At 41.2% G+C, this 27,626-nt stretch overlaps 1 protein-coding gene across 7 annotated transcripts in view; it reads left to right on the forward strand.

The window, feature by feature from the left end:
• LOC113058622 (forkhead box protein P2-like) overlaps positions 1–27,626 on the forward strand; it is a 97,529-nt gene that overhangs the window by 60,005 nt on the left and 9,898 nt on the right. For all 7 annotated transcript variants that reach the window (XM_026226684.1, XM_026226721.1, XM_026226713.1 and 4 more), the window contains 12 exons: positions 6,354–6,491; positions 7,912–8,001; positions 10,207–10,387; positions 11,092–11,305; positions 12,857–12,961; positions 17,253–17,340; positions 21,417–21,500; positions 24,454–24,664; positions 25,152–25,228; positions 25,358–25,459; positions 27,341–27,462; positions 27,557–27,626. In XM_026226684.1, coding sequence (XP_026082469.1) covers positions 6,354–6,491; positions 7,912–8,001; positions 10,207–10,387; positions 11,092–11,305; positions 12,857–12,961; positions 17,253–17,340; positions 21,417–21,500; positions 24,454–24,664; positions 25,152–25,228; positions 25,358–25,459; positions 27,341–27,462; positions 27,557–27,626 — 1,482 coding nt within the window. The remainder of the gene's footprint in view (positions 1–6,353; positions 6,492–7,911; positions 8,002–10,206; positions 10,388–11,091; positions 11,306–12,856; positions 12,962–17,252; positions 17,341–21,416; positions 21,501–24,453; positions 24,665–25,151; positions 25,229–25,357; positions 25,460–27,340; positions 27,463–27,556) is intronic.

Genomic DNA, 27,626 nt, shown 5'->3' on the forward strand with positions numbered 1-27,626 from the left:
AATGATAACAAAAACTCAATTCAGATCATGTGCGTGTACTTAGACATGCCAAGTAACAAGCATTTTGAAAAATGACTTATTTGGATAAAAAAGTAAACGCCTGCTTGTTCCCTGACACTGATGAATCCGCCCCTTTCCCTGTCCAGGAAAGGCAGGGAAAGTGATCCATAGATCATGGCGTATAAATTATTTACTACACGAGCATCTAAGTGCTGCAGCTCACGGTTTTAATTACTTGTATTAGTGTCTAAAGCCTGTTGGCTGACTAATTCTATCCAGTGCTTCATCTCGCGCTTTTGACGCATTCAGAAGCCGCTTTTCCACATTTGCGTAATGTGACAGGTCTATTATTACCCCGTAAGCCCAGAGGAGAAGTCAATAAACACCTATTTCTTCCTCGTAAATCCTTGTGCCTTCTTCATGCTGCTTACAAGGATTTCCCAAGGCACACAACAGTCCTCTCGCATCGTACCGCCTCTCCCTCCGAGTGGCAATATCTCCTGTGCATTTTATACACTGACATTTAAAACACAAATAAAAAGCGAGAGGACGAAAGGGAAGGGGGATTACAGAAAGCTTGCGCGACTGGCAATTGTGTCTCCTGCCCTCCCAATCAGCCAAGCTGCCATTCTCCAACTATAAGCTACATGCAGGTTTGTTTGTTTGGCTCTGTGTGCCGCCCAGGCATCTCGTCCTGATGGAAGGATGGGCATTTAACTGTGTGAAAACACATGTTAGCAATACTGAATACTGACGAAACAGCAGTTAGAAGATAACAGGAGGATGCTGAACAAACAGAGGCATGTGGGTGTGTTACAACAGGCTGTTGTGGTGATATAATACAGCTGTTTAGGTGTCAGGAAGGTGTTTAAAGAGGAAGAGTTGACCTCTGACCTGTTGACGATGTAGGCTCAGAGAGCAATATCTCAACATTTACAAGGTTAAATAACCAAACAAAGCAATTTCAGCTCACTAGCATGCAATTACGGTACACTTTACAGCATTTGCGTCCACAACAGAAACATACAGTTTGTTTTAAACCCAACCAGCTTTGCTAATGTAACTTTTTCACAACCAAACATCCTTCCAGAGGCTTCCTCGTTCCTGCGTTTGGGAAGGATGGCTGAGCGGCTCGTTGCTCGCATGTATTCCAAGTCGAGAGAGAAGTAGCAGATAGCTCAACCCAATCACTTCCTGAGCAGTGAGCCATCCTCAGAGTGTCGCCGATTTAAAGGTCACCAACACACAGCTCATCTGAGCATCAGACTCCTGCGCCATGTTCCTTAAAATTCATCTACTCAGACCGCCAACTGGAACCGTGCACAAAGGCGGCGGAATTTATGAGAGGAGACTCGTGCCCTTATATTAACATTGATTATTAACAGTATTCACCCAACAGTAGGGTTGTGCACCTTTCAGACGAGAATTTGGAAGGCCTTTTAAATTCAGTTGATTGGAAGTGAATTTGAATTGAGGTCGAAAACAGTGCAGAATTGCAATTTGAATTTGAATGTAAGAAAGAATTGTAAAAACAAAAACAAAAAAACATTGACATTCAAATAAATCAATAACACTGTAACTTAAGTAGAGTAGCAAGCAATGGATGGCAGGTAAAATTTGAATCTAAATTCAAGACTTTAAATTAAAAGAAAGGAAGGAAAGAAAGGAGGGAACCACATTATGTACATCCAGCAACTAACCACGAAACATAGGAAACACAAGGGATATTTATACATCCTGGGTTAATGAGGGTAACAAGAAGACAAAATATAACTGGGAAAACAATCAAGGGGAACCATTGAAAAAGAACTACAAAACTGGCACAGGAAACAGAACAGAATTACAATTTAAAAGTGATGGAAAGTTTTGGTAAAAGTTTAAAAAGCACTGAATTTGGAAGTTTATAGGCCTCATTGGGTTGAGGGTTTGCCTAGAAAGCACTTTCTGAGCATTCCAGTTAAAATTCCATTTCAGCTTTCTCTGAGGTATGACCAATTCAGTTCGAATTCCAAGTTTATCAAAGTTCAGCCACTCCAAAACCAAGGAGGAGGGGGAAGAAACTGTATTTGCAGATTTGTGATCTTTAGTAACCAGGAAAGCATCCTTCTTTACCCCGGATACCTGAACTGGTGGGCAGCATCTGTAAATTGCAAGGGATTCGGTTTGCAGGGGCTCACATTGCAATGCAAAGGAAACTGAAGCACAACCCTTAGGCAAGAACCAGTGGAATGGTGGGAGTGAGGGAAAAAAATAGTGCCATTGCACCGCTTTGATGTAGAAGCAACAACTGTACCTTCTGACAGAAGATGCATGGGAGTAATAAACCAGTTCCAGCAGCCCTTACCCATGCAGTCTGATTACTCTGGCCAGGGTGTTAATTGGATCCTAACTGGCAGATCTGATACGTGTAGCCCGGTGGTGGGAAGTCTTTCCAAGTGATGAACTATAATTCAGCGAGCTGCTTGAAGCTTGTGTAATTTACTTCGTGTCACTTGACGAGGAGAGCGATCCAACAGCTTCCCTATTACCTGCAACATCACAAAGCTTTCAAGAGAGGGAAGAGGAGGGGGACGATCCGGAGTGAGTGAGAGAGACAGATTTCCCTCTAACTGCCACACGATGCTTCGTTTCAGATATGTTAAGAAACATATTTGAGGAAAACAAAGGAAGACAACTTTCAGACTCATGTAGACTTCGTTCTCATCTTACAAACTCTTGAAGATCACATTTGGTTTGTTTTCTTTGAGCGGTTTTATGGCACAAGCTCTCCTCTTCCGCTCGTAGTTCCCTTTGGAAAGCACATTAGGCTTAACTTCCTGTAGTATGCATTTGATCCCTCCCTACAATGACAAAAATGAAAGTGTTGTTATCTAATTCTGTGTGAAAGATCCATTGTATCCCTGTTAGCTCTAATGCAGGCCACATCCACTCTATCATCATCTGAAGTGCATCACACTTCCCATACTGTTTAGCATGGGTAAAATAAATTGATTTAGGAAAACATTCTTGTAATCTACTTAACTCCGATCCCAGAGAACATCCACATTGATCTTTTAATCCAAACGATCACTGTGTATGTATGTTAGCGTGTTTCAGGTTTAGATTAGCATAAGTATGTGTTTATATTGTCAATGACTTACAAATCAGTGAGTGTGCGTATTGGATGTCCCAAAATAAAGCAACTCCATCAATAAACCCTTGACTGTGAAACCATTTATTACTGACTGAATTAGCAATCCTAGCTTTACCAAAGTGGAAAGGTCATGATCTTTTCCGAAGTCCAAGAAAAGCCCCATTCCTTGAGAACAAGAGAAATTGGTGAACATAAGTATCTCTGGCTAGTGGTTTTCTAAAGTGGTGGCCCCCAAGATTCAACACATTCAGCCTGAATCATCTAATTCAGAAACTTCTTTCATTTAGCTAGTTTGCATTTATATTAATTATAGTTATTTAACATGGCTCCCTCAGCCATTGTTGTTGGAAATACACCAATGGGACAATTTATGTGTTTTCAGGTAGGCTCAAGTCTTGCGCTTTTCATTTTTATGATATGGAGTTGACCGTCGAGACCCATTTTGGCATAGCCAAAGCCCTGTAATGATTTGCTTGTTCTTCAGGAGGGCCACTGATGTTTTCTCATCACTGACCAATTTAAAGCTATTTGTTCTGCTCTCTCATAGATGCTGAGCCTCATGGCTCTAAAGAGCAGGTCAATGGAGATCAGCTTGTATTTGTAGTTTTCCAATAGAAATCAAAGCTTCATGGAATGCCATTTTTGGACGTGCATGTAGTTTAAAAGGAGAGTGAGAAACTGATGTCATTTGATGGTCTGTAAGTGAATTTTCTCACAGCACAAGTGCTTCAAGTGCAGACGACTGAAGTTGATGCTTTGATTCATGAAGAATGCCATTATCTGCTAGGTTTTCTAGCACTCGTTGGGTTGCATCATTGCTTCTCACAGTCATATTCTTCATCTGGCATCCTGCAAGGGAAAAGACCCATTGTCTGTGACTGTTTATGGCTCGACCCTTCAACAAACGCTCATTAATTATGCCCCGTCTTGGTGAAATCATTTCGGGGAGAAGCAATTCAGCCTCTGTTCCTTTCAATTCACCCAGCTTGTCAATCATCACCCCCCGCAGTATCCAGCGGAATGGAGGTGTTATATTCCGCCAATTATCATGTCATATACTCGAAAATGTAAATGAACGTGTGTGTAAAATTAAATTTATGGGTTGTCAGTGAAGAATAAGAACCAGGAGAGCAATTACTTATCTGCTTTCATCTTTCAAGCTCTGATATAACATGCAGAAAATGCTGGCGTTAAATGCTGGAATTAGCATTGTGCGCGACTCGGAAGTAAGTGGGCCGAAACTTCAACTTTGTCTCTTCTTTTTTTGTTTGGAAAAACGATGAAATGATGATGCGTATCATCCATCGATCTGCTAAAAAGCTAATGAGAGGCTGAGGGGCATATCCTAATTCCATTTTATTTCAAGTCGCCTTTGTATTTCGAGTCTCTCTTTGGCAAGTTCGAGGCGAAAATATAACACACAGTCAGCTTTGGTAAAAATAAATAAACTTAGCGAATTGTTCTGAAATTTACATGTTTATTGTACTCGCTGAGCCACAGTGCAGGCGAGGTGATCGTTTGTTATTCAGTCTGTAGCTCATTTAAATATACAAATAATGAGCGTAATGAGAACATCTCCTCTTGTTTTTTCATGCTTTGGTCTTTATATTGTCATTTAGGCCGGCACAGAACCCTGGCTGAACCTGGGGGTAATTACACATCACAAATGTGTCTTAAGGTTTAATAACATTGAAGGTGTAAGCATACATTTGCATAATTACATGCAGCTGTTTAATTTGTGACTTTTTTGCTTTGTTCCTTTTTTTTTTTTTTTGATACCTTCTCCCTTGTCACACCTTTTCTCCCCAAAGAAAGACAGACAGAAAGAAAGTGTATTTGTGTATGTGCTTCCCTCCATGGTGGTGATGCTCATTGAGTTTTGGGGCCAGTATAATGAAGAATGGTGCTTGGATTTGTTTGAATATGAATATGAGTGGGGATGGAGTGTGACCTTCAGCTCTGCTACTCAGTTCATCAGGATTAGTCAAGCTCGGCGCTCAGGAGCGCTAATGCATAATGACTTCTAAAATGAAAAATGTGTAGTGACCATGCAAATGTCTCTGCTAATCAAAGAGGGGAACCTGAGCTGGGCCGAGCCAGGAGACTAAAACAAGGACGTGTCAAGGCCCTGAGAGCTCAGACGTACGGAAAGCAATCAAGCAGTCTTGATTAGCTGGCGCGAAGAGTCGCTCGGACCCCTCACAACGTCTAATGGAGCCAGGCGTCTTTTTCTCAAACTCAGAAACCACAACAATAGAGATGTTTACCTGTCATGACGCCAAAGGCTCGGCTGTCTTGATGATAGACAGCATCTGTCGAAGCTGCTCTGTTGCTTCATAAAGTACAAAGAATGCCCTGAAGAGTCAGCTGTAGACAGGTGCAGCGTCCAGAAAAAAAAGAAGGGGAAAATTGTTTCAGTCTTTCTCAAATAGCATTTGTCTGGCAATTATTTTTATTCTGTTCCTTGTACAGTTTTAGACACGAGCAAAGAATCTAGCCAAATTAATGTAAATCTTACATGTTTCCAGAAATCTCGCTTGCTATATTTCAATGCTGGGTTGCGAAAATATTTTCTTTTTGTTTTTTTTGTTTTTTTAGCTGCAAAAGTTGTCTCGCACAGTTTGACAGCTGGCATTTTAATGATTCTTATCGTTTAAAAAATGACATGAATTTTTAAAAATGACATCTCGTGGAAGACTTGTGCCTCTGGCTGCTTTCTTCCAAGTGTGCAACTTGGAAACTTCAATGCGCAGCGAGAGGCAGCTGGTAATTCCCCTCACCTCTGTAAAACAGAATACTTCATAGCAGCTCGGCTTCAATCAGGAGTTTCTCACAGAATTTTCAAAGCTTCAAACCCTTGCCAGCCTGAATCCATGCTACATATCTTAGCTGCTACTCAACAGGCCATGTGTCCGCTTACGACCCACAGCTGGCTCTGGAGATGTGCGTCTTCCTGCCTGCCTTGTGTGTTGTACCACTAGAAATTGCCTGAGGGAGTTGAAGGGTTCAGCTAATTAAGGTCCTCCTCTATTTAAAGCGCAGCCCATTGGGAGTAGCTGACAGAAAATATATAGAGTAAGAAAGTACACATGCACTGCCAAATGACTACATATACTGCACTCGCACCATTTCCAGAGAGTTCGAGAAGTGCATGGCTTTACAGTTGAAGAGTTTTCACAAGACATGGCTAATGTGTTTTCTCTATCTCCGTCTCTCTTAGGTGCCAGTGTCTGTGGCAATGATGAGTCCACAGGTGATCACACCCCAACAGATGCAGCAGATCCTTCAACAGCAGGTCCTTTCCCCCCAACAGCTCCAAGCCCTCCTACAACAACAGCAAGCAGTCATGCTTCAGCAGGTGAACATGCATAAACACACCCTCTTACTCGCTGTCCCAAATGCAGTCGTGTTTTGAAATGGTAGCATACAGATCCTCTCATCTGTCCTTGACATACTTAGATCAGAGAAACAAATATGGACAGGCTTGTAATTAGTTGTTTTCAGTGGGGACGTCTTTTGGGGACAAATGGAGCACAGAAAAAAGAAAGTCCAACAGAGTTAGTTGTACGTGAACTCAAACTTGCTTTCACGTGTTTAAGCTGATTTTTCAGCAGGTGTTGTACTGTAAGGACATGAAATGATTAGGAAAAATAGCTAAAATTTTGATTGTCCGCATGAGCACCACATCATATCGAGGCATGCAAGTTAACAACTAGACCGCGTCTCTGACAAGAGTAGATTACATCTTGAAAAGTGATTTTAAAATCTCTCCAAGTGAGCTCTTCATTAAAAACATCTCCATTAACTCAGTTAGCCTTGATTATAATTAGATCTGTATAAACGGTGACGAGCGTCTTGTGCTGAAGACGTCTCCTGCTGAACGAGACGGGAGAGCTTGGCTCCTGTATTGTGACGATGAGCTCCTGAGGACAGCACTCTAAGAAGAGGAGAAGTGTGCTAAATGCATTAATTCACAATGATGAATCCTCTCCTTTGAGTGCTTCACATTCATTTCAGAATTTCACTGCCTGTCAAGGCATCAGAGAGGAAAAAATATATAGGCAATAAGATTAATTGTTCCTCTAGCGGTAATGTGCAGCCGCATAAAAGTCCATATGGAGACGCATGATGAGGGGAAGTGCTGGTCTCTTTGTCTCGACCGGAGAGAGATGTTATTTATGATGTGACATGCAGAAGCACATCCAGGCATGTCGTGTGGCCTCAGGAGCCCAGAGTCGGCTGTGAATCTGTTTGTTCTGTTGTAGCTCTGCTTTGAGGTACGGCCACACTTCTGTGGGAAAAGGGAAATAAGTAAAATATAAATTATAAAAAGCCATGTACAACAGCTGCTTTGTTTTGTTACAGATGTAGCCTAGCAGTTGGCGTATTTGTTCTAGAAGCTGTATTTACTCCAAGCAGTTAGTGAAAGCACTTTAACTTTATGGAACAAGGGAAATATATTGATATTTACATACATTTTCAAGCCATATACATCAACTGATTAGCTTTAGCCTAGCATTTAGCACATTTGCTCTCTGAGAGTGTTTATATGAAACGCATCTGCTCCTAGCGATGAGTGCAGATGTTCTTATAACAAACTTAATGGGAAAAGAGAAACAATCACAATGTACAATTAAATATTTTAAACCCCTAAACAATCATTTTTGGGGGCTATAAATTAGCCTAGCGGTTAGCCCATTTGTTCTAAGCATTTATACTTTTTTATGATCTGTTGTATTCCACACATTGTAATAGAGAATGTCCATGTCTTTCCACAGCAACACCTGCAAGAGTATTATAAGAAACAACAGGAACAACTCCATCTACAGCTTTTGCAGCAACAGCACCCGGGAAAACAAGTGAAAGAGGTACGATAAACACCAATACACATATGTAAGAAGCAAATTGATGGTTTTCCTTGCATTCGCCAGCCACAAGCGACTTGTAAATCAGTCTGAGCTGTCATTATGCTCACAGTACCACAGAGAAAACTTCCTGCTAAAATTAGGCTGACAACATTGTCAGGTGTCTCAACTCCGTTCTTGTCGGCAGTTCAGAGTTAAGTTGACGGTAAAATGTGGGTTTTAGTGTACCGTGCAGGGTCCACTCGCTAATGAACCACCACAGCAGGTTTGGGCCGATGAGCAAAAAAGTTTGACCGCAGCGAGCTCATAAATCAAACTGACAGTCAGACCGTAGATCCATCTAACAGACAGACAGAAGGAGACTGAGGGTTCCTGACACGCAGGAGCAGGCATCAAAAAGCGAAGTGCTCAAAAAAAAAAAGGGGGGGGGGGGGGTTGGCGGCAATCCAAACAAAACGTGCGGAAGCAGTTAAATTGAACAGCTAGGTATCGTGAATGGGAAATGTCCCCCGCCCCCACCAGTCTCTTCATCTAGCATCTTCTACCATTGTCTCTCTTCAAGCAAGCCATTATGCAGGGCCTACAGAAAGCAGGACTGACCTCCCGAAGGCTTTGTTTCTGTTTGGATTTGAGAATAGATTTTTTTCAGGCCCCAGCCATCAAATATGGAATAGAAATTGCTCCCTTATTTCTCACGAGACGGCGGGGCCAATCCGCACGGCTCACTCCATTATGCAGTCTGTTTTCCAGTGAGCGCATCACAAGTTTTTCCTCTCATTCTCTTGCTCTCTCATCCCTAAACTAAAGGAGTGAGGTCTTCCTCACCGGTCTTGACTGAAGGTCTTCCTCTGGAGTCTGCTCAGTCCTACCGCTAGTGTAATTCCAAGCAAAAATTGTAAGTTTAACTTTCCTCCTGTAATGGGGGTCTTTGCTTTCTTGTCACTGAGTAGGTTGTAATGTATTCTGACAGGAGAAGAGGAAGGGGAAAGCTGATGGGAGAGAAAGAGAGAGAGAGAGCTAACAGGGTCTCAGCAGAAACTAGCTCTCCGTTTGCTAATGGACCTCTGGAGACTTTGTCCACAGAAGCAAACTTCAGTCATTTTTAAGCCAGTCCTCCTAAAAAACAGCTAATAAATTGAGTCTGTACAACATGGAAATGCAACTACTACACCATTTTACATTTCCGAACAGTCAAGACTAAAGAATGGTGTCTTGTCATTTCATCACATACGGAATTATACAAACACTGAGCCTCACTTACCAACAGAATGAATTTGCATATATGAGTTTACATAAAAATGGTATTATAAACCAATACAACATAAAATTATGTGTTGGACATAATGTCTTTTTATCTGCAGTTGTTTCATAAATGAGGCCCAAATTTTTGCTCTTTATTGATTGGATCTAGCTAATTATTGTTTAATTTAACTCAATACTAATTATTTTGTAACATTAATGTATATCTATTTTACAAGTTTATGTCCATATGTGACAGTTTTGATAAATTTTCATAGCTGATGTTTTATAAATGAGATCCAATGTACAAAAATGTTTACTGTAAATACTATGATTTTCGGTTTCATTTCACTTAATTAAATGCTTTGTTTTGAAGGGGTTTTTTTTGTCACAAAAAGTGTTCTGTTCTCTGTTTTGTTCTGTTCACTGAGTTTTGCTAATCCTTTTTGTTCGCATCTAAACATCAGCCTTTGCCTGATTTTACAGATTTATTTTTATCTATGAAAAGATTTCAAGCACAGTTGCTGCGCTTTGATCACTGAAGCGCTGCATTGTTTTCTGTGGTTTCCGCCACCGCTGCTGCTGTTGTTGTTGTTGTTTTTGTTGTTGTCTTCGCCAGCTTATGCAAGAGGCTCGCCTGGCAGTAAACAGGGCTTGGAGGGGATGGTGGGGGGGTGCTGTAAATCTCTCTCAGCTTCCCTCCCTCCGTCACCCCCTCCCTGTGTCCCCATAAGCTGTAATGGACCATTAGAAATGCAAGACAGTTAACCATCAATGGCAGAAAGAGGGGGCTCCACACACCCTCCCACCCACATCTCACACACAGATTTGAGTCCACGCAAACAGGCGAAGAGAACGAGACTGCTCTGTTTCACTTGGGCCACATGTATAATCAAACACACTTTCTCGTCAATGTGTGTGATTAGTGTTTCTCTCTCTCTCTGTCTCTCTCTCTCTCTCTCACTATAGCAACAGCAACAACAGCAGCAGCAGCAGTTGGCAGCACAGCAGCTGGTATTTCAGCAGCAGCTCTTGCAAATGCAGCAACTGCAGCAGCAGCAGCATCTGCTCAACATGCAGAGGCAGGGCCTCCTCTCTCTGCCCCCCGGCCCAGGACAGCCCACCCTCCCCGGACAGACTCTGCCGCCAGGTAACATCCTCACGTGATCACCTGAGAGCATGCGTGTGTGTTTGCGTCCTCTTTTAAACTCCCCTTTTTTATTTCTTGCTGCATTTTCCTTGCCATTTCATGATTTTCCCCTAGTTCTCTTTCTCTCTCGTCTGTGTCTGTGTGCTTGTTGTTTTCCTCTCTCCCCCTCTCTCTCTCTCTCTCACTCTCTCCCTCCCTCCCCTCCTTGCCTGTTGTTGTTGTTTACGGACTCGCAGTACGAGCTCAGAGCTCTGAGGAAGACGAGCTGTTGCCATTTGCTTTTTTCCTGGAACAAACACCTGGTGCTACTGTGTTTATCGAAATGGCGCTGGATGGCAATATTTTAGAAATGTCTCTTAATTGGAGTATAGCCGGGGTGACACGAAGCGGAATAGTCATTTTATCATCCAAGGGATTATATGATGATTTGATGCTGCACACAGAGGCTTGTTTATGAATGCATAATCATGTGCAGATGAGTTCCTGGTTGCTTTGCACTTTCGGATACCACGGAAACGAATCGAGGAATGAGCGTCCAGGTCGATCTTGCACCAGTTTACCTGCAGATGCTTAAGTGTGATGCTCAAGTTTCGCAGCACAGCAGAAAAGGTTTACCTACCTTGTTAGAAAAGGGCAGATGGGAGCTCATGATGACCATTTCGTCAATGATTGTGTCTTTAAACCTGTTTGTGACTCTCTTGCAGCTGGTCTAAGCCCCGCTGAACTCCAGCAACTTTGGAAAGACGTCACCAGTAGCCACGCCATGGAGGACAATGGACTAAAACACAGCGGTCTGGACCTGAGCACCACCAACAACTCGTCCTCTACCTCCGCCAGCAACCCCAAAGCTTCTCCTCCAATCACCCATCATGGCATCTCCAACGGCCAGTCCCCGGCCCTCAACAACCGAAGAGAGAGGTACTTACACACACACTAGCTAATCGGAAGGGCACTGGTTTATCCTTCCGCTTACCCGATCACCATTGACTCCTTGAGATCCAGCTGGATTAGCCATGTAAAGTCACTTTGGATAAAAGCGTCTTCTCTGTTTCACTCGACACTAACTCCAAATCCCTTTTCATACATATGTGATCACAAACCTCTTGATAGAGGGTCTTGTGTGCACATGAACACAAAGGCATGTTAACAAACACAAACCAAACAGCCGTTTAAACTGCTTTTCATGTGCAACACAAAAACGAAAAGAACAGTTGATGTATTTGTCCCCATTTGCAAAAGGAATATGATCATTCCTGCAGGGAGAGGGCTGTGTGTTTTTGTTTGTTTGCTCATCAATAGTTTATTAATATCTGGATAACAGTCGAAATGAGACAAAACCTCCCATGAGACAGTGCGCTATTGAACGCAGTGCCTTCCGGTATATCAAACGCATGGAGGTGCATCTTTCAGTGGCAGGAACACACAGCTCACTGTACATTAAGTATTTAATACCTCGCTTTTCTTTTGAAATTGCTTTACTGGCGCGGCTTGTCATGTAAATACAATACACTATGCCGGTGTGGCATTTCCTGAGCGTTTATACACGCAATGGCCCTCTTATACGCTCCGCGGCTGCTGTAAGACATAGATTCGCATATTTCCCCATGTATTATTCAGTCTGTAGCGGTCATATGTTAGTACATAGCAACAGCCGCTGACTTCACTGGGGGTGGATGTGTTGTGTAATTGGTTTCAAGAACGTAGCGTCTTCACAGAAAGCCCTTTCTTGAGAGAGATATCTTTAGAGGCAGAGAAGAAAAAAAGGAAAAAACTGAGAGAGAGAGACAGGGAAATAATTTAAGAAATAGGTTAGACTCTTTTCTTGTGTGTTGGCGGAGTCTCTCGGGTCCCCGGTCGTTCGTAATCACGGAGTGTGTTGTGTTGTCAAAGCCAGCTGCTTTCTAAGATGTGCTTGATCGATAACGGCAAGGTAAAACAGCCAGTGAGGTTTGTGTGTGTGTGTGAGTGTATGCTGCTCATAAACACATGCCGTGCTGGTCTGCTTAGCCTCACTTTTGCACATTAGCCCCTCAGCACCATTAGAAGTGGCTGTTGTAACTTACCGCAATGTCTTTTTTCACAACAGGTTGTGTCCTTAAAAATGCCCGTTCCACCGCAAATGAATCTCCTGGTGAAAATTAAAGTGCAGGGGCCGGTTTTCTGATGTTTACACAAGTTGTCCGTAATGGCTTTACAAGGTGAAAGTCTGTGGAAAAAATGTTGATGGGCGATTTTACTTGGCCGGGCCATGTGTTTTTTAACACACTCGTGTCTCCTCAGTAATACTCTGGATCAATAATCACAAGGTGGTGTGATGTCGAGAAAGAGCATGTGTGTTTTTTCAGCTTTTCTAAGCATCAAGTCCACCAAATTGAGCCAGTTTGACCCAACTTTTGGTAAGAGTATCCTGACAGGTACCACCACCATGTTTTCCACCACGTATATAATGCTCATTATTTCTCTTTTCAGTTCGTTGCATGAAGAGACTGGAGCATCACACTCTCTCTATGGTCATGGAGTGTGCAAGTGGCCAGGATGTGAAAGTATTTGTGATGACTTCGGACAGTTTTTGAAGTAAGTGATCATCAAGAATCCATAAAAAATTTCAGTTGGCCTAAAGCAGTAATTTATCTGTTTATCTATTTTAATGCTTATTGGATGCTTAGTTGTTACTTTTTCAATTTAAAAAGTTTTCATACCTCAGTTCACACACTTGGCTGTAAATCCACAAAACGGATGGTGAATCAGATTTCTCAAAGGCGTCTGTTTTGAAAATGACCATGCATCTCCACGGCTATGTGAGTGGATGATGGGCTTGTGTTGAGCAGCAGAAACTAATGGCAACCCTCATAGCCATGCGGTGTTGTCATGGTGCACCTAACGGAGTGAAATGAACTCTTCATGCTCCATCAACAATTTAGTTCATTAGCTCATTTGTAATTGGTCAGCTTTGTTGCCGCTACGCGAGTGGGGGGACATTAAAAGAGAAGGTGTTTACAGTGCTGAAGATTGCAGGTTATCACGTTGCCACTACGAGGAAAGAGCCTCACTATTAAAGAATGTAGAAAAAAGGGTTAATTTGAATATTCTAATTAGATTGTAATTAACTGTGAAATAATAATCTGGTGCGTTTGGTGGGTGTAAATGTCCACGTCAGTTCTTGTAAACGACTTTTGAGAGTGGCGACGTGGTTCTATTCTTTTATAGACCAGCTAGTCTTAAAGAGTCCACTCCAAACAAGTCAAGAATTTAGCGCCTTTGAGTGCGTTACCATGCAACTAGTTGGTCATGACTGTCAACCAAAAGACTGCATGTACTTCAAAGTACAGTGTTAATTATCCCCCTCTACCCCATTGATGTACGTTTATTTTGGCACAGCATACATCAAAAATAATGTGACAATTTCCCGCAAAATTCAGCTGGTATGCAAATCAATGATTGACGAGAACTAAATAAAAACGCTTGTTGTCTGACTGCCTGTGCAGTAGGATGCCATTACAGCAGTCATCCTCCAAATCTTCATAGAAAAGGGGGTGAGACGCCCGTACTGTAACTCGTACATGAAAATTCTCCCACAAAAGACAGTGTGATCTGAGATGGCGGGTGGCGCTGTGCCTTGGAGGAGCAATCGTTGTGTCAGAAAGAAGCTTTTAATGTTGTTCGGAGATGCCAGTCACTGCTGCGTATCATCCAGGTACACACGCTTAAAATGGTTTACATAAAATGGGTGTCAGATTCAAATGGCACCTTTGATGGGGAAGCAGGGGGCGGAGGGATTCACCCAACCTGCGCAGGCTTGTAGCTTGAGGAGAAGTAACCAGCCACGGTTTTGTAATCTTTGTTGTGTTGCTGAGAAAGTTGTCAAGATCAGCATTTAAGCGCAGCTCTGTGCTCTTTCATGCGCGGTGCACCTGGAGAGGGGTAGCCAAGAGGTGCCTGGCACGTTATATTAGCTCTGAAGTTCAAATAGACGTGCGTGAATGTGCATGCAAGCACGTGGGTACACCTCGAGACGTGTGTATTAATGCAACAAAGCACATGTCTTGTGGGTCTGATTCGGGGCAACTTATTTGGGGGTTATGTGCAGCTAAAAGAGGGGGCTAATGAATTCATAGCGTTCTAATGTTGTTCTGCCATGCAGGCAATTTTGTTATTGTTTAAGATCCAGATTGCTGCCCTAGATCCCTTATTGATTTCCTCTCACGTGTTTAAGAAGAGAAAAATACAGACATACCTGCTGGCCTGTAATAAAGATTGACGTGCTGTCAATGCAGGCTTGCCATTTGCTGTAGCGTCTTTTCCCATCTGGACACAATATGAGATTATGTATCTCAGTAAACAAACTCTTGCCCATTCTAATGCAGGGAAATTAATTGTTCTTTTCACCTATTTAACATTTAATACCAGTGAAGCAACCTGCAGAGCTTCCGCCACTTAGAGTGCTGAGTCTTAAACTGGGCGCTAATGAAAGCCAACAGGAAGTCCCAGGTTACATTAATCAAGCCCATGTCCAGTTGAAGGTCATGAGTCCTTTAGAAATTGCTAGTCATTTGAGAATTACCAAAATTATTTGATTGGTCCATGCTTTCTGGAAAAGCCCAAGTAATTCGTACTTTAGCTCCGATGATTTCATTCTGTCTCTGGTTTTCGAAGCACTTCTCAGTCCGTTGCGTACCTGTCCGTCTGTTTCTTAGACCATCAGAGCCCTCATTCCCCATCTCAAAACAAAAATCAATATGCCTGTAAAGTGACCCATAAATTACAGGCGGCTCCAGAGATGTTTGCTCAGAGCGAGCTGGCAGCCCCATCTCATTCTCCTCTCACCTCTCTGTTTGAACTAAACCCAGCGCCACAGGCTCATTAAGAGATATTGGTGACTGCATCTAACCCCCCTCTAGCCCCCTGCTTTTATCAATGCATAGTCAAACACCTACTGCCTGAATATTTCATAGCCATGTAGTAATCTGGATGTAATCACCAACACTAACTAGCTCTTGCTAACGTCAGCACTCGCTTAAGACTGTTGTGCTGTATTTAATTCTGCTGGCTATTAATAAAGGTAATTACGACTTAATTCCTCAGAACTGCTACAGTATACAGTATGCTACTGTATTTAGTAACTCACAAATGTGACTTTATAGCTTACATTTTTCACTTTATATTTTACTATTGGTGCTACATTTATATTTACATTTATGTTTTTGACTTTGTGTCTCATAGTCGTGACTTCATGTCTCAGACTTGTGACATTCTCATATCTATGCTTTTATATATCTCAAAATTATGACTATTTTCGATGATTGTGACTCTTTACATTTCCTGACAATTACATTTATTTTATTTATTCTTGGAGAAAGAAACTTGCTTCCATTAGATAAGAAAATCTCACGTTCCTAAAAGAAACAAGGAAATGAGATTAAGATCTAGATAGGCGCTAATGAGAAACGGGGCGTGCAAGATAAGATGTGTTATTTAGCGAGCTACCTGTCGGGACTGCAGAACTAGCCAGTCGAGGCTTTTGAAGCAGCTGTAATTTATGACATCCACCATACATCAAGTGCATAAGATAGCATTATGAGCATTGAAATGAAAAGGGTATTTGCAGCATTAGTTCCCTGCGCGGAACCTGATTACATGATTAATGAAATGCTCCTTTGCATGCGCATTCTGAAACCGCAATTAGGCATGGGGCCGGAGAAAGGCACCGACTCTCCAGTCATCCTAGGTGTTTTTTAATTTTTTTTTGTTCAATGCTATCTCACTCTTGATTTATAATAGAGAATATCTGAGCATTAGACCTGAAACGATTACAATAGCAAAAGCGGGCGTGATGGAATGAAATAATTTTAAATGGGCACGGGCGTAATTGAAAGGTAGCGGCGGCCATTGTGTTCTCAAATGTCCTCTGCTTTGATTGGCGTGTTTGAGGAGGATTATGAATACGTTGTTATTTTGCGTTTTGCACATAAACAATAGCTTGTGCTATGAATAGAGAATGAATAGAGAAAATGCTTAGTAGTGTTAAAACTAGCTCGGTGTGGGTGGGTGTGTGTTTGCGTGCGAGTGTGTATGTGCAATTTAAGCTCACACTAATGCACTGGAGGTTGTACTGTAAATGATCATTGAAGGGTCTGCAAGCTAACCTATAATTACAGGAAAGAGAGTGGCAGCATTGGCATTTCACAAGCATGTCTTCTAAAAGAGCGCTTTGTGGGTTTGTCACCAATGATAATTTAGATAGAGGCTCATTACTGAACATCACAACACTTTTAAAAACCTTTTCGCCTCCGTGCGTTCGCCGGGAATAAAGGTCTGTTTTAATGGCAGGCTTCTTTTGTGTCCTGCAGACAAAATCCAATCAAGGAAAACCGCCATTGACTGCTTCTGCAGTCTGAAGTGTTTTTTTTTTTTCTTCTGCGTAATATTCTAATGAAAGGATGAGTAGATACATTTAATATGTCGGCAGAATAATGCACTCTTCGTAGGAGGCTCTTTTTAAACGTTACTCGAGTTAAATTGCATTTATTGTATTTATTTCTTGATAAATGTAGAAGACAAAACCTCTGCGCGAGGCCTTTTGTATGCCAACATCCCTCATAAGCCGTTGTCTTCTGAACACTGCCTCACATTCGCATGACAGTCATGCTATTGTGATGTTAAACACCAGCTTTAAGCGAGCGCGGGACACACTTGTTAGACGGCGGCGGTTTGTTAAAAGCTAATGGAATGGATGTCCTGTAATCCACAAATCATATTCATCAACAACAGTGGTAGTTGATCAACAGCAACCATCTATTATTAGTTCAGCCTGCGTATGTGTGTATGAAGGTTTGGTTTCTCATCCGTTTCTCCTGTTTGCCTACAGGCACCTTAACAATGAACACGCTCTGGATGACAGGAGTACCGCCCAGTGCCGAGTACAGATGCAGGTGGTACAACAGCTAGAGATACAGGTACAGTAGACACATGAATATAAGCATATACATATTTACAGAAACAGTTCACCTAAAAATGACAAGTCTGGCATTATTTACACACCCTCATGTTGTCCTGTATGACTGACATTGCTCTATGGAACACAAAAGCATGTGTTTTGAAAAATGTATTGGTGTTTTGGTGTCCATACAATGAAAGTTAATTTGGTTTAGTGTCGTTTAGTGTTTGTTTAGGATAATATGAAGGTGAGTAAATGTCAATTCTCTTTTTTGGGCGAACTATTGCTATGAAATGACATTGACAATGCATGTGTGATTTGTAAGCTGATTTCTCTACAAATTGAAAATTTTGTTGCATTTTCAAAACTTGAAATCAGCCTGACTCAGCTTAGCTTTGCCTAGTTTGTGTACTAACGTATGCTTTAAACTTTACATTTTATATGTCATTTGGATAAAAACATCTGATAAATGAATTAATTGAAGCATTGGCAGGTTGTGTGTGGGACTCTCTGCTTACTGCTTATCCAGCAGGGCTTGAAAACAAAATCAAAAATAAATCCAATCTGTTCACTCTGAGCTGAATCTATATTTTAACATTTCTGTTCCTCCGTTCCGGTTCGCATAAAAAAACAATACAGATTAATAACGTTATTTTCTGAAAAAAAAATTCTACAATATTAATAATAAAGTACAGCATTTTCTAAAAAAAAAAAACAAAAAAAACAGAAGAACAAAAAACAGGAAGATATCTGGTATCTTAACATATAAACACACACACAAAGGCCATCTATGATAAACACAATGATTAGTTTCCTTTTCTCCACAACAAATCCTCTAAGGTTAAGGCTATGCATTTTGGCAATAAAAACGTAAATTAAAAATATATATATATATATATATATTTAAGGTAAAACTACCTTGATTGGTACAAATCCAAATGTTTCCATATTCGCGACATATCTGGATGCTTAAATATTATTTATTATGTAATAGCTTTGTACTTCACACACATGGACATCATTCTTCACATCGGCTATATCAGCACAAGTGAGGCGGTAACGCTGAATGCAAAAGATTGTACAATGGAATAGTGCTACTTTTTATGTTTCTTTAACTGTATTTTATCTTGATAATGAACTGGCTGCAATGTCACAAAATATGTTGTGTCTGTGCGTGTGATGCACCGGCGCCATATGGTCATACCAACACTGTTTGTTTATACAGATCAAAACTGTCAAGATTTGCAAAATAACAAAAACAATTTTCTGCTGTTTCGTTTTCATTCCGCGAACATTGGATCGCGTCACAATAAACCGAAACTCATCTTTGTTCATCTGTCAGTGATTTAAGTGTAATACATTTAGTGTTGGCCAATATAGGCTATTCCTTTTTATGTAAGTCTATAGTTTTATTTTGTTTTCTCTGTTTACAAGTGCTGCATGTGCGCGTGATCTGTTGAATCCATCTTACACTATCCTCAGATAAATTCTAATGCATTGCCATTGCGACTTACCGAATTTACAGCTGAGCAAGGGGATTTCACATTTTGGAATCGTCAGCGTCACATTTGCATGTCTGAATTCATGATTGGTTGACAGCAAATTTCAAATATTAAATTGAACAATAAAATAACGTTATTCACTGGTTAATGGCCCTTTCAGTTTCTGGTTCTGTTGTCAAAATTTGGTTAGTTTCAGGTTTTAATTTTCGTTCTCATTCCTTGAACTGGTTCAAAGCCCTGTTATCCAGTGACAGACAGTGGAAGTGTTCGGGTAACATGTTTGAAAATAATAGTGGATGTTCAGTACCAACATGTTTTGCTTGATTTTGATTTCATGTTGTCTTTAACACACACTTGTTCAACTATAACTGTTTTTTTGCAGAATAACACCAAACATTTTGTTAATTAGCTTGTTGCCATAAAAATCTTGAAGCACATAAAGTGAAAAAATTCACAAGGGACACCTTGAGCAAATCCGTCCCAACAAAGGTGAAAGCCATCACAAGCCTTTATAATTGAATCATGGTTTGTGCTTATTTTCTATCCCGTCCAATTAATATGCGTGCATCTGGGCTGGACTGTGTTAATTAAATACACTTTGCACCTGAAGGAACCTCTAAAGAGAGCCACTATTTTCAGTAGCTGGAGCGTGACCTTATTAAGGTGTCACGCTGGTGAGATAATGAGAGCTGTGATTGAGGGATGCTATTACTCAGCGCTGCGGCCATCTCTCCCGCCAGTTAACGCTTTGTCCTTTGCCTCACACCTTCTTGTGCATCATGGGATGTGGCGCACAGGGTTAAAATCCTTCTTTCGTCTGTTAATTTCAAATAAATAACCAGTTTCGCTTTCAGAATAATTGCGGCCTGTGCATATTTTTTTTATGTAAATCTAGCGGTTCCCTTGCGTTTGTGCACGCAAAGAGCCGCCTAGCCTTTGTAGTCTGGATTGCTTTCTGATCGTGGCTCCTCTAAGCCTTCGTGATGCCCATCTGAATGCAAGCCAAGCGTTCCCCTCAACCTTTAAAGGTTTTTACGCTCTGCAAAACCATCCCTATTTATTTGTTGGGCTCTTGAAACAGAACAATGAATAATTCTTGTTTATATGTAAAATAACAGACGGACATCACGATTTCTCCCTTGACTTGTTCTCTTGTTCGCTGATACCACAAATCCGGCGTGCTTACACTGTGACCAATTACAGCAGCGCTGCTGTTTTCTGTCCTTCTGGGCTTTTTTCCACTCTTTTTGGCATTTTTTTTTTTTTTTTGTCCTCCGTCAGTGGTAATGAGGCCTGGTTCAGAGCTCGAATGCTGGCTCACCGGCAGAGTTCAAGGCGGTGTGCCGTGCGGGCCGGTCTTTGTCACTCTCTGTGAGTTAGATTGATGATAACAGATCGCCGGGGCACTAACTGGACCTCGGAGGACCCGGGAGGAGGCAGGGAGGCGGGACCGACTGGCAGTCTGTTTGCAGGACCCCTTCACCTCTCGGCAGCTGCTAGATCCAGTCCAGCCCTAACAGTGTCCACAGGACTTTGAATCACCGTCCAGGACCCTCTAATTTATGGCCTGAGTAGCTTGTTACTGTCAGAGCTCTGCTGACCTAAATTCTGCTATTGACAAAAAGATGAAGTGCTATTTGTTTTCCGTGACCTCCGAGCACCACCTTCAGCTCTCCATCACCGCACCACGAGGAATGGTTCTCTTATCTTTGCTTTAATCTGCCTCTCTCTCACTCTCAGTGGTTCTCAACTGGTTTTGTTTCAGAACACAAGGACATTAAGCATCCACCACTGTACAGAACTGCTTCTTGTCTAAAAGAAACAAAGATGTCCTAAAAATCACACATAAAAGGGAATCACTTTGCAATAAGGTTATACCTGTATTTTACAGCATTTATTAATCTTGGTTAATGTAAATTTTTAACACATACTAATATATTTTCAACTTTAAGAATTAATATTCCCATTAATAAATACATGCTGTAAAGAAATACAGTTAATAGTTCATTATGCCTAATACATTTTAACAAGGATCTATAGGGAAACATTTATTAATACTATTTATAAATATTGCCAAGACCTATATAGGCCACAATTTTGTCACATGACAAAATTAAAACTTTTGTTAAAATGCATAAAACAGACAAATGTTGCATTTTACCAACTGACAGATGAACTTGTTCTGAAATAGTTGTTTGAGAAGATATGTGATGTGTTTACCTCTCCTTTTAAAATGTTGATAAGCCTGTTTATTGTTCTATCCTAACTATACTCAAGTTTATGGTTAATTGCATTTTTTATTTGCATTTAGCATTGTTGCTTTGCAGCTGTCCATGACCCCACTGGAAAAGACCTGTGGCTGTTTTTTGGGTCACGACTACCTGGTTGAGAACCACTGCTTTATGTCTGTCTTTGAGACGAGCTTAAGGAAGCCGGTCTGGGCCGTATGCAGGATTTATTACAAGCAGACATGATAACAAGATATCATCTTGATAACAAGATGTATTACTATGGTAGTCTGGGGAAAATCACTCATTTCTAAAACAGGTCTGTTTTCTTGTTTCTCTCTCTCCCTCCCTCTTTCTGCTAACAGCTTTCTAAAGAACGTGAGCGTCTTCAGGCGATGATGGCACACTTGCACATGAGGCCCTCAGAGCCCAAACCATCACCAAAACCGGTGAGTGCATATTGGTACGCGTACAGTAAACAGGACTCGGATGGTAAATGAGCTCTCTAAACACGGCTGGAGGATGAGAGGAGAATGGGATTTGTAATGCCTGCTTTCTTGGGACCCTATCAGGACTGAGAGAGCATTAAATCATACACCCGATCACAGGCAAAAACGCAAAGCCATTACACTCTGATGGCTTTAGCACAGCAAACAACCTGTTGGCCGGTAAAAGCTGTTTAGTGCCACGACCGCAGGCGCACTTAAAGTAGGGGGAAGACGTTTCGTTTCAGAAAACAAACAGTTTGAAATGATAGATGGAAACCGCAAGATTATCTGCGAAGAAATAACCTGTAATCTGTAAACATTCAGAGATATAGCTGTGTATTTGGAGAAAAATGGAGCAATGTATGAAAACGGCCCATCTGTCTGGATCCGATTTCACCCAAAGATGTTCTTAACCATTAATCAAAAGCAAAATACAAAAGACATGTTGTGTTGTGCTGGAAATTAAAGTGTTTACAAAAGAGAGTAGGCTGTGATAAATTGTATTTATTGGAATTATTTATTAGCTATTCAGTATTTTGTGGGGGAAAACATACTTAGCACGTAGCTAATTTCACCAGCATATTTTTTTCTCATTACCTCCCACCGTATAAAGCAGATAATCACAAGACAGAATAATTATCCTGTAAATCTATCAGGAATCGACTGCTCACCTGTCGATTTATTATTCAAGGTTTTTTTTTTCCCCGTTTTCATCCTCAGATCTCAAGCAACTTGGTGAAATTGACTCTAATAAAAAAAACGTTCAGCCTATAATCCACGACCGCATATGAATGAATAATATTAATGAAGTATTACATTACATAAACCCCACATGAAAGGACTGCTAATTGCATTTGATGATGAGCAATTATGGCGAGTTCTTAAATAATCAGCGAGGGTTTGCGATTTTTTTCAGCTCATTCCTTTTTGTCTTAGTGCAAGTGTCGGGCTCACGCACACGCTTTAATGTTATCTGTTTCACAGGTACAAAAGAGAACACATGTGTCCTCCTAACAAAAAAGGATGTTACTGATAATATGGCAGTACTTTCATGCCCTCGTACACACAGGGCAGACAGAGAACCATCCCACACATTTGATAAAGATTAATAGTGCAAATTTGTTAGTACGACAAAATGAGCACCGGCAAACCCTCAACAGCTATCAGTAGCCCAACACAAGGTGCTGGTACACTGTTATACGACCCCATTTAAAATCTGAATGGCACTTCATTAAATGTTACCTTTTGGCCATGCCATGGATGGCTGAAAATCAAAGTTACCAAGGCTGCTAGTCCTGAATAATGAGGGGCTCTTTTTTTCCCAACCCCTTCCTATCCTCTCAGCCAACCTTGAATATATATTCAGATGAGCAGCGGTAGTAAAGGGCTGATCCCTGTGTCTCATTCACTCCTGCTCAGTTAAGCTTTAATAAATTCCATTTTGCAAACACCAGATTGTATGCCTGCAAACATGTTATGCTTGTTGCCATAACCAGGTGAAGAGAGGGGAGGAAAATCTTGTCTTAACATTTTAAATATACATGCAGCGCACTCTCTATCTGTTTCCCCGCTCGCTCAGTACTGATAGGATTTATTATGAAGTGCTTTTTTGCAGTGTTTGACAGTGTATCAGAACCTGTGTAATTATGGGCTGATGTGGTGGTTTGGCCACAATGAGAAAGATATTACGAGAGACGTAACTCAAATCTGGTGCCGTGACCCGGCCCCTGACAAATTACACAATGTATTATATGCATCAAACTGCATTTTAGCAAGCAAGGACAAAGAGGGGAATACTAATGGCAATACATTTAGCACAATTTTCTGTTATATAACAAAGCTAGTTTTTGTTTCAGAGTTGGGGGGGCTTGTAACAGTGACAAAACATTTTTAGATTTTTTTTTTCAACGTGAATCAAATTCAAAATGAAAGAATATTTATTGTAGAAAATGTAATCATTTGTTTTATTTTTTATGATGTGCAACAATTAATTGTTCATAATAAGACCAATAACACATTTAAAATTATGGGGTAAATTTAGATTTCTTATTGACTTTAACACACAAGTATTTACTTAGCATGTAATATAATGTCAACAACATAACCGTTTACCCTTTCGCTAAGATGTCCCTCTGGTAGACAACACGTCTCTGTCGTTAATTTCTTTTCAAGGTCTTAGTTCCAGTCGTTAGCCAGGATACAACATTCCCCTAGAGGAGTCATTGATTTCTTGCGAAGTGGTATAGCGCATGCCACTCTCAGTGTTGGCATTATCTCATTATCGTTAAGTGGAGCTGTAATTGTCTATAGAGCAGCCACCAGAGAATAGCTGGCTTGACATTTCATTGTATTTATCAACACGTGCCACAAACGATTGTTGATGTCCAACTGACGGTCGTTTTTAATTCTCACAGCACCGGAATTCTGCTTGCCAATTCGCAATTAAGGCAATTTGGTTTGAATATGTAATGTCATTACCATTTGAAGGAGTTAACGGTGAGATTAAAGGTCAGGGTGGAATTTTCCACTCGGGTGAAGTTGGGACACAAAAAAAGCTAAGGATATGTGCATATTGATAAAAAAAAACCTGACTCTTGTGTTTGGGTGGTAAGAAAGGAAAAGAGCGAGATGGATCACTAACGAAGCACCAGGTTATGGCAGGAAGCCAGGTGATGTTCTTCTCACCGCGTGTGTGTTTTGCATCCAGGGAGCTCTTATGGGATAGAGATGGGCCAGGATAACTCACAGCCTGATCATTAGATAATCTTTAACAGCGTGCTCTAATTAGAATTCTTATGATACAATTTCATCCTGTAATTAGTGAAGATTGGCTGCTTCCTCCTTTGCTTATTAGGGGAAACACAGCTGTAGGAATGAGCCAGCACAGGTTTCAATCCCCCTCTCTCTCTTACAGCTGAATCTCGTCTCCAGCGTCACCATGTCAAAGAACCTCCCATCTGTCTCGCCCCCTAACTTACCTCAGACGCCCACCACGCCCACCGCTCCAGTCACGCCCCTTTCCCAGATGCCCCAGGTGCCCAACGTCCTGAGTCCTGCCAATGTGCCCAGCATGGGTGCAATGCGCAGACGCCACACCGACAAATACTCCATGGCCTTGTCCTCAGGTTCGTAGATGCTTTTTTTTTTGTTCGCTCTTTATGCAAATGGGGATAAAATAAATCATCAATATTCAATGCATTTTAATTACAGCCAAATATAAAATGATGCAATATTCAAGAAGGCGATGCATATAAAAACATCTTGTCTGATGTTTATATTTACTGGTCTTCCGGAAGTGTTGGAGCAGCGGGGAAGGCATGAATTATTCAAACACATACAAAATATCGACGCAGGCTCTAATTTCACGAGCGTGTTAATGTTTAAGATTTCTCCAGAGAGAGATTAATTAAAAATGTATTTAGTTGGACATGTAAAATGCTGATTTGAAGTGTCTCCCCCCACCTCCAGCTCGCCCCTCATTTTAATTTGATAAAATTCTGAACGAATTCCTGGCGGAGACACGTTTAGCAATTATCCCAGGTGGCGACATTTGGGTTTATTTATTTATTTATTTATTTATCTGCTTCTTTCTTTCTTTATTTTTCTCCACAGAGATTGCCCCAAACTACGAGTTTTACAAGAACGCCGATGTCAGGCCGCCGTTTACTTATGCAACCCTCATCAGGCAGGTGAGTGGGAAATAAATTAGCTTTAGCCTGATTAGATTGTAATTAATTGCTGCTTGAATTAAATCTGGGTGAGAGCGCCTTTGACGCACTCCAGCTTCTAACGTGCCGCTTAATGGCATCTCATCGCAGGCTATCATGGAGTCAGGTGACATGCAGCTAACACTCAACGAAATCTACAGCTGGTTCACGCGCACCTTCGCCTACTTCAGACGCAACGCCGCCACCTGGAAGGTAACATGCTATTCAGGCCTGCAAGGGACGTGGGCCGTTCAGCGGCAGTCGCGCCTCTATTTAACCTGCATCCTGAAAAGGACGAATTCTCTCTTTATCTCGCTCTGTGACAAGTGAAAGAATAATTCAGCCTCTGATATCGTTTTCTAATTTGGTGCAATTAATAGCCGAGTCTTGATGGGGAGGTGTGCGCTCTGATGCGCTAATTACTAACCAGCCACTCAATCATCAGCACCTTTTGTTAGACGTGGCGTATTACTGCTTTCTCAGTGTCTCCTTTTCATTTTTCTCCCTCCCCACCCTGCATATTATTGGTTAATTAGTTTGAAAGATGGCTGTTTGCCTTGTAGGGATACTCTGCTATATCCCTTTTCTTGTTGTTGTTGATGTCGGCTGAGGCTTCATACACACTATAACTCATGCAGCAAGACAAAAAGTAAAAGAGAACAAGATAAATGGAGAGAGGGGTTAAGACCCGCTTGGCTGTAAAGCGCTAATGCCCCTGTCATCCAAGAAGCACACTTTATTTCCCAGTACAAAAGGCCTCATTTGTATCTCTGTCCCAACAAATACATTGTCAGACGAGGATGAAAAGAAAAGGAGGATACAATAAAAACCATCCTCTATTTTTAGACAGGAGAGCGCGGGGTGTGTCGATAAGATACACAGCCAGCCGTTCTTCCCTTTCTATTTTAACTTCGATGCAGGTCCTCTCAAAGGTTTCTCCGGCTCTCATCAGCATGCGAAGCATTTCCCAGCACTAGATTTAGCAAAGTGAATTAATTTGGATTTGGCTTGCTAATGATGCTGGTGTATGATTACAGCTCCACAAGGGTGTGCAATAGCTCCCCGTACAGATGCATGCTGGGCCACGACTTATTTATGCCGGAGCGTGTGTTTGGAGATGCAAGGAAAAGTGTTTTTAGGCATTTTATGGCCTTGTGGCCACATATGCATTCCTGTTTCCAGCTCTCTTCGCTTCTGTCCTTATTAACTCCCTATTTTAATCTGGTCCCAACTGGAACAAAGAGGGGGCTTTCGGCATATTCGGGTCCCTCCTTCTACAATAGCGGAGCAGGAATTTCCATTCGGAGCCTCCCTGCTCTTTTGTGAGGGCCCGGGCACGGCCGGCTGGTGACGGGCTTGTCATTTTATTAACAGAAAGAATTTTTAAAAAGGAATGAAAGGTGATTTAATATCTGTGCTTGGTCTCATCAGCTCAGCTTGGGGATCGAGCTCTCAGCCCCGCCAGCTTATTAGTTATAACTATATAGCATGCATAATAAAACTGCTCATTTGCTCATTAATATTAAAATTATCATATTCAGAGCCATGGGCATTAAGATCAATCAAATCCTGGGATTTTCAGGTCAGATGCGAGATCTGCGTCTGAGGGTTTTTTTTATTCCTCTCTCTCCCTTTTCTTAGAGCAAAAAAACACCCGCCCCTCAAATAAAACATGAAAAAAATGTAATATGAGCAAAGGTTATTATTTGGCTTCTTTGCTACATGTTTTAATTAGATTCTTTTATGGCGACGTACAATACACGCCTTATTCCTTTATTTTTTATTTATGCTTCTTGATTTCTTGATTCTTTTTTCCTTTTATTTTATAAACCCGAAACATCTACATTTCCTAATCATTACTGCCATTAATCTTTAAATAACTGTCATAGTATGTTACAACAATAATAGTGTTTAGCAGTAGATAATAGTCAGTGATATGATTGGTTAATATTTTTCATTTTTGATTAAACCAGCAGAAAGCTTTAAAAAATACTTTTTTAGAATAAAATGCATGGATAAATCTTGCATTTTAAATAAATGTATTGAAGTAAATGCACTCATTATATATTTTTTGTATGTGTGTGTGTTTAACAGAATGCAGTGCGACACAACCTCAGCCTGCACAAGTGTTTCGTCCGGGTGGAGAACGTAAAGGGTGCCGTGTGGACCGTGGACGAAATGGAATATCAGAAACGCAGATCTCAGAAGATAACAGGGTACACACAAACAAACACACTGTAAATGTTTTTCAGATGTTATTACAGTCAGATTAATAGATATATAATTCAACATTTGTGGTGTTGTGTTCAGGAGCCCAACGCTGGTTAAGAACCTGCCATCCAGTCTGGGTTATGGGGCAGCTCTCAACGCCAGCTTACAG

Source organism: Carassius auratus, chromosome 4 (assembly GCF_003368295.1).
Source record: "Carassius auratus strain Wakin chromosome 4, ASM336829v1, whole genome shotgun sequence".
In the NCBI taxonomy this organism is placed as follows: Eukaryota; Metazoa; Chordata; class Actinopteri; order Cypriniformes; family Cyprinidae; genus Carassius; species Carassius auratus.